This window comes from Cupressus sempervirens, chromosome 9 (assembly GCF_028749045.1).
Source record: "Cupressus sempervirens isolate cs-2001-9-10 chromosome 9, ASM2874904v1, whole genome shotgun sequence".
NCBI lineage: Eukaryota > Viridiplantae > Streptophyta > Pinopsida > Cupressales > Cupressaceae > Cupressus > Cupressus sempervirens.
Window position 1 is genome coordinate 749,269,563 of NC_143126.1, and position 8,041 is coordinate 749,277,603.

General features: G+C 37.3%; 1 protein-coding gene across 2 annotated transcripts; it reads left to right on the plus strand.

Annotated features, from left to right (window-relative positions):
- The first annotated feature begins 481 nt into the window (after positions 1-481).
- LOC149540858 (U-box domain-containing protein 44-like) lies at positions 482-5,999 on the plus strand. 2 transcript variants are annotated; one of them, XM_089801920.1, is made up of 4 exons: positions 482-2,873; positions 3,480-3,777; positions 3,885-5,464; positions 5,677-5,999. In XM_089801920.1, the coding sequence occupies exons 1-3, from the start codon at positions 1,611-1,613 to the stop codon at positions 5,435-5,437; spliced, it is 3,114 nt and encodes a 1,037-aa protein (XP_089658046.1). In that variant the 5' UTR covers positions 482-1,610; the 3' UTR covers positions 5,438-5,464; positions 5,677-5,999. The 2 variants fall into 2 exon arrangements, with proteins under 2 accessions (XP_089658046.1, XP_089658047.1); XM_089801921.1 differs by having other exon boundaries at positions 505-2,873; positions 3,885-5,999.
- The last annotated feature ends 2,042 nt before the right edge of the window (positions 6,000-8,041 follow it).

Consider the following 8,041-nt stretch of genomic DNA (forward strand, 5'->3'; position numbering starts at 1 on the left):
TCTAGATTTGACTTGAGCACAATTTTCTCTAGCACATTATCACCGTGGACCTGACGTCTCTACTTCTTCAAGACTGGGGCAAATAAACAATTTCCGCTTACGCTAGAGAACAAGCAGCACTTTCCGTTGTTTGCACAGGGAAATCGTGAAATCTGGCGAGGTTCAACCTCATATTATTTTTTAATGTGTTTGTAAGGTTTGACTGTGAAGAAATTGAAAGATTAGCAAAGCCATGGATTTTCTTTCACACCTGATAGGCATTCGGTGTTATTTAATTACAGCAATAAGGTACAGGTTGTGATTTAGAGGAGTACTGACCACAGGCTTTGTCTTTTTTATCCAAATAAGGTTTCTAAATTCTGTTTTCTTGAATTCTTGCAAAGTGTCTGGCAAGGACTACTTCATCAAAATATAGCGCGTCATTTCAGACTCGTGAAAGTCAACCCAAGCTGTTTTGGCAGGTAGGAATAGACTGTAGGACAATCCACATGTGGTCAGACAAAGCGTTTTCTTGAAGATTGCACAATTCAACTCTGTGAAGCCTGCATTCTTTTCAGAAGTACGATGATATAGGGGACATGTCACACACAGCATTTTAAAGACCTCCCTGCAACAAAAAAGGCAAAACTCTTTGCCTGTAGTTCGGAATCAGGTTAAAGGAGAGGGAGAATCTTCCCAATTTTAGATTTCAGTGGGAAAGCTTCTCCGTACAAGGAGAAGGCGGGCGAATTTGGCAAGTTCTTTGTCGGTAGATCGGAATCAGCTTGAAGTACAGGAGGAAGCTTCCGAGTTTCAGACTTCAGTGTGGACGCTTCTCCATCCAAGGCAAAGGCAGGCCAATTCGGCTAGTAATTTCTTTGTCAGTAGTTCGGAATCAGGTTGAAGGGAGGAGAATTTTCCGGAATTTCAGACTTCAGTATGAGCGCTTCTCCATTTAAGGCAAACACAGAAAAATTCGGCTTTATTTCCATGACTAGGTAGGGAGAACTGTTTTACTGAAGCATACAATTTGTTACGTTTGACAGCAGTGTCTTCTGCTTGCGGGAAAAATGGCTCTATAGGCATAGGAATTCTGAGTTTTAATCTTCTGCACAAAAACGTTGTCAATTTGGAAGATCATTGTAAACAATCGAAAGAATTGAAAAAAGATTGACAAGTTTAGGGATCTGCGACAAAGTTTTTGAAATTTTTGGCTTCTTAAGATGTAATCACTCAATTGCTGTTTCGAACCTTGGAAGAGGTTTGTTTTCCATTCTTATTTTGAAAATCTTACCTTTTGACCTCATGTTCGAGCTTTATAGTGAACTAAAGCTTGCCAATCCACTTGTACCCGAAGCACCTTAGGATCATGAACTTATACCTTAAAGGTTCTAGGCCATTTTTTAGTGCAAATTTTCAATCTTCTGAAAAATAAATTTGGCATTTTTAAGGGACATACCACAGAGCTTTGTGCATTCTTGAAGCTTATTTGCAGCTTTACTATTGCTAGTAACTTTTAGACTAGATCCGGAAATGTACTTTTTGACTGAGTCTTCTCTTCAATAGTTTTGTATACTCTAGGGTTTCCTGCAAAGCTCTTTGCATCCTTTTAGTGAACTTGCAGATTTTAGATGGCTAGCACGTTCTACCTTGCGCCAGTGAATGAACTTCTTGCCAGAGTGCTGTTAAGCATCTCAGAAACTACGGCTGCTGCCAAGGATGTGACACTAGAGCAAGAAAGCTTTAAAGATTTTGCAACATATATTGCCAGTTTGAAGCCCATACTGGAAGATCTCCGTGCCAGAAGAGTAAGTATACATTCTGAGGCCTTGAGAACGTGTTTGGATTCCTTGCATACTCAGCTGCAGAAAGCCTGTAAGGTAATCCAGCGTTACAAATCAGGCAGTCGCCTGCAACTTTTACTGTCGTGTAAAAAATTGCTTCAGCAGATGCAGGAAATCACAAAGGAAATTGGAGATTGCTTGGCTCGGTTGAGCTTGGCATCATTGGAGATTTCCTTGGATGTCAGAAATAAAACAAATGAGCTGGGCGAGAGCATGCAGAATCTGGAATTCAAAGCTGCTAAGAAAACTGAGAATATAATTCTAAAGATTGAAGAAGCCATCAAAGAGAAACAGAGCAATAGTCACTACATAAATGAACTACTGCTACAGATTGCAAATGTTACAGGAACATCCCTGAATCCAACATTCTTGGAAAAAGAATTGCATGACCTTAAGAAGGAAAAGGAGGATATGGAATCCCGCAAGAAAGAGGCCGAAGCATTGCAGCTTGCACAGATTATTGACTTCTTATACAACTCAGAAATGGTTTCAAATTCCTTCTCTACGAGCTCTCGAAGTTCTTCAAGGATATCAGATCTGGAGGAGTCATTGAGCAGAAACAGCAACCAGGACACTGGATATCAAGTTGACGAATATCACCTGAAAGCATTTACTTGTCCCTTGTCGAAGGAAATCATGAAGGATCCAGTGGATTTGGTCTCTGGGCATACGTTTGATAGACAGGCAATTTTAGAGTATCTAGGAAAAGGCAAAAGAAGCTGTCCCGTTTCAGGTCAGGAACTTGAATCAATTGAGTTGAAGCCAAACCTTGCCCTCAAAAATTCTATCAAAGAATGGAAGGAGAGAAATATGGAAAAGAAGCTTCAACATGCTACTTCAAACATGTCTTCTAAGAATTCTCACGAGGTTAACCGTGCTTTACAAGATCTTGATTCCTTAATGGAGAATCCTCGGAATAGGGCCCTCATTGCAGAAAAGGGCCTCATTCCGACCATAGTTCATGCATTAAAAACTTCTGGTGGTAGCATCAACACATGTACTGCATTGAAATGCTTGTGTTATCTTGCAAAGGATTCCGACCATAACAAGGTATGCCTTATACTTTTCTCCTATCTTACATTCATGGATTCTTCCAAATAACAGTTCAATTTAATAAGGAGAAAAAAACGAGTTTATACTACATAGCAATATGCGGAAGGTACAGTAGCATTTCCCACAACTAACTTCATGAAGTATATGGCCCAACGTAAAGCATTAACGAGATAACAAACTTCTAAGCAAGTAAAACATAATCCAGAGAAAAACACCGTTCAATACAACATATGGTTTCATTTTTTTTAATCCTGAATTGACAAACGGTAAAAGAATAACAAACTCACCTCTGCATCGTGAAAGAGGGCATTGGCTTGAACGGAATGCATGTTACAACTATGCTAGCACTAGAAGGAAAATGTATTTTGATTTTATTTTAGTATTGTTCCAAAAATTTGAGACCTCCCAAATATATTGCAGTTTATTTTTTCTGCTGCTTTTATATGTATATTTTTTCAAGTCTCGAGATAAATATCTGTTTAACCAGCAAAAAGACATTCGATCAATGTTTATGATTCCCGAATTCCTCATAAAAAAACAAAAACATGTTCCTCAACCAATTAGTCTCTCAATTGATTTTAACAATTGTTCTTCCAAAAGCAGGAAGCCATCGTGAATGCTAGTGCAATCAGTTGTGCAGTAAACATGCTCGCTCAAGATGAAGAAGCAGAATATGCAGTGTCACTTCTGAAGGAGCTTTCTCAGAGTTCAACATGCTCTAGGAAGATAGGAAGTGCAAACAATTGCATTCCTTACTTAGTTGCCTTGCTTAATAGCAAAAATCCACAAACAAAACAAAATGCTGAGAGTGTCTTGGAGATTCTCTCTTGCAACACCAAATTTGTTGTCAGAATGACAGAAGCAAACTTCTTCAAACCTTTCATTCGATTAATTGCAGAAGGTAAGAGTCGACCGCTGAAATATTTCTCATAATTCAAATACATTCATGCTTTGACTTGGGAATTTCATACAGTTCAAGTATTTTACTCACTTCTGTAATCTTGGCAGGGCCGATTGACACAAGAGTTGCTTTGGCAACAGCACTCTCAAAGATGGACCCAAACAATCAAAGTAGAAAAGCTTTTGCTCATCCAAGCCTTGTAAATTCTCTTGTCCAGATGATGTCGCAATGTTCTCCGGAATGCAGATTAGCTTCCTTGCGTGCAATTTTAAAACTATCCAAAGTTTCCAAAATTACGAAACGCCTTCTATCAGCTGAGACAGTTATTCCATCATTGCTTCAACTCATCACAATGTCTCTAGATAATCATATGAAGCAAATTGCTGCAGAAATTCTTGCCAATCTAATTGAGGCTTGCAAATCCTCCAATTTTGAGAACAGTTCCAAATTGCTACTTTTGCAATCTCAGCAATCTATTTGCAGTTTCTTTGACCTCGTCACTACTGTAGAATCTGCTACTAGAGTCCATCTTCTCCGATTACTTTTTGGATTGGCTATGAAATCAGTAAAGGTCAGGGAAATAATAAGGTCTGAAAAGAATGCTATCTCAACTTTGGTGTCATTCTTTGAGGGACAGCGGCCACAAGTGAGACTCCATGCTTTGAAACTCTTGTTTTGTCTTATGGAAGAAAATGCCTCAGAAATTGAACTTACAAAACATCTTAAAGATGTAGGCATGACAAATCTGGTAATGATAATTGCAAGCTCACCGAATGAAGAGGAAAGAGCAGCAGCTGCAGGTATTCTTGGGAGATGTCCAACCAGTGATCCGATGTTGGCTGAAATGCTTCAGAAGTCTGAGGCTCTGAATGAAATTGTCCAGATTATTTCTGCAAAGGATCTACGCATTGAAAATAAAATGAGTGGTGATAGTGATGCTCTTCTCGAAAATGCATTGGGAGCTCTGCTTCATTTCACTTCTCCTTCAAATTTTGAGTTGCAAACTTGTGTTGCTGGACTCGAGATTCTTCCATTGCTAGTTCAAATTCTCTCAACTGGGAGTTCTCTGGCGAAAGAAAGGGCAGCAACGGCACTAGGTCAACTTTCCAAAAACACTTTACAGAGAACAGAACCAATGTTTTTGCAAAACCAACCACGGGGTTATTTACCATTTCAACTTTCCCAAATTCTGACAATGTGGTGTTGCAAACAACCATTGAACTTTGATGTTCTCTGCTCGGTCCATAGGAGGGACTGTTCAAACAAAAATTCATGTTGTCTTGTTAAGGCAGAGGCTGTGGAGCCATTGTTGAACTCTGTTCGGGAAACCAGATCAGGAGCAGCAGAGGCTGCATTGGAAGCTCTTGACACACTTTTGCAGGAAGAAATTGTGGACTATGGAGCCCAAGCTATTGTGGAATCCAATGGCATACCAGCCATTCTAGAAGTATTAGAGAGGGGAACTGCTTCCGCAAAGCAAAAGGGAATTGAAGTGCTAGAGAAGGTATTCAAACCTTCAGAAAGGAGTTCTCCGAATAGCGAAATGGCTCGCAAAGTTCTGATTGAGCTGCTTCAGCAAGGAACACCTTTGATGAAAAAGAAAGCAGCAGCGATTTTGAACAAGATGGATATCCTGCCTACACAGTCCTCTTATTTTTGAAGACAACGAATGGAGAGCAATCACAAGGTAATGGCTGTAGATGCTTAAAGACTTCTGTAAAATTTTGGCACAAATTTAAAAGACAGACTAAACTGACTTCTTTAATGGTACAAGGATGGAGATTTGCTCTCGGTTCATCCTTTGGTCCTGTTCCAACCTAAAGCCATTTTGTAGACCCTGTAATGCACAGTTTTTTGATAGATTTTTTGTTTCTGATTCTATGTTTGGAAGCATTGCAGTAATGCACGCATCTGAAGTATGGTGCAATCCAATCCCACAAAGGTGATGACTACCATATCAAATGTTGTCAGAAGTTGGAGTTTACAAGGAAATAGAGAAGTCAACATTTTAGCAATGTGGCGGTATTTCAATTCGGGTGAGCAGCAACCCTGAAAAGCAATTTCTCAACATGAAGGGCGGAAAAATGTTTTATAAGAAGCGCCCCCTACAATGCAGAAAATACACTAACTATCATGCAAATGTATATAAATCACTGTATCAGTATTTTGTATTTCACATATTTATACAATTATATTGAAATGTCAAGGACATGTTCCAGAAATGCTTCCTTTAACAGCAGCTTGTATGAATTTAGAAGGCTTCGATTTAAATATAGAGCAAACATCAGATAACTGTTATCTTCAAATCATCTGTACAGCGCAGGAGAATCTTAAAGACATTTATAATACAATTATAGATCTCCAAAGAGATGATCGCAATTGAGCAAAATATGAAAAATCCAAATATCAATCAAACTTTTGGCTCCTTGCGAGTTTCTGCCAGAAGGAATCCAGTGCTCAAATGTTTTGGCAGATAAATCCCAGTAAATAAAATTAATTGCATTTCACTAGGCGAATAGCGGTAACTATGCCACTTCAAAAGGCCTGGCAAATGATCTCGTAAATAAATTTCACATTGATCGACTCCACGATTCTACAAGAATGTTGGCAACATTTACAATCAATCAAACCACCAGGAATAATTTGTGATAAACTCTGTATTTTCTTTCATGAATGAGTTTATTGATTTTCTTCCTCATCTTGAACACAGAGTATTTAATACTGCATAGCATCAATCCCAAAACCAGTCTTGACTAACCATTAAATGTTCATGAAGAAAAAAACAGATGTCCAGAAAATTTGTATGTTTTAGATGAATACTTTATTATCTTGTTCTTCCTTCTTGTGATACCTCTGAAGTGAATGGGTCTCACCGAGGCTTGAATGAGTCAAGTATTCGCCAATTCAGATACAAGTAATTCACACTCATTATTAAAAGTATTTTATTTGCAGAAATTTATTAGATTTCATTTATAGACACATAACATATAGCTGAACTGTAGTAAACTTTTCCTTTTTGAAAACAGGGTATCTATCAATCATGTTAACTAGGCATGGAGTACCTGCCTGAGCTTTTGCAGGTGCATCCTTCTTCTTATAGTTCATTTTAGGTTCTCTTTTGTTGCCTGCAAGGCAACATTTTAACAATTTACTCTTGTTACTCTTGAATTCTTATATCTTGGAAAGAACCATTTGCATTTAGAAAATGACAAAATGACTTTAATCTATCTTGGAAAGAACCATTTGCATCTGGAAAATGATAAAATGATTTCTTCTTTTTTAAGAAGTCAGATTGCAAACTGCAAGTAATTTTGCAATGACTTTACTCTAAGGAATTTGTTTTTTTTTTAAACCACTATTTCCTACCTTTCTTAATGTTGTTTTTTTCTTAATTATATACTCTATTTCCCTTAGTTCTAGACGTCGTTTTCTTTGAATCACTTGTCAGATATATCTGATGATTGAAAGAGAAGAAAGTATTGAAAAAGAAACCTTGTTAGATTTTTAAAAAAAGTTCTTCCTAATATTAAAATCTTCTTAATTTTATCTAACTTCCTTCTATTGTTAAAATCTTCTTAATTCTATCCAGGTTCTTCTTACTTTTAAAATCTTGCTTAGAATCATGCTCATAATAATTTAAACATTGTTATTGCTTCTAAAAAAAAATTTTTTTGGAGAAATGTCATAGATTATTTTTCATTGCTTCTAGCATTATAGAATATGGGTGGTTAAATGGTATGTTCCTAATTAGTCTTCTATTTGTATGTGCAACCTTCCATAAATGAACACCTATGAAAGCATAGATTAATAATAATTGTTATAATAGACTTTCTTTCTAATTACAATAATAATATTAAATCCTTCCAACTAACTCTCAGCTTGATCCGATCCTATCTCTATTGCTTATGATAATTGTACCCAAGCTACATAAAGGTGTGTTTGTGTGTGGCAAATTCAACCCCAAGGTGTGTTTGTGTGTGGAGAATTCAACCCCAAGAGCCCCTTTGTGCATGCCCTTCAACTGGGCTACTAGGAACACATAGTTGTTGGATTCAAATCCTTGAATAAAAGGAGTTCACTTAGTCAATGATAGCTTACCTCATACAATTTATGGTAATGAATTGTCAGAGTAATCATGCCTTGGGTTACAAGAAACTTGTCTTTGGATAATTAGTGCTATTGGAATGATCAATACATAGATTGCTTTGTTATATGCTTTGATTTTGCTAAGCTTATAATAGATTGTTAGTGTAACGTTTAGTAA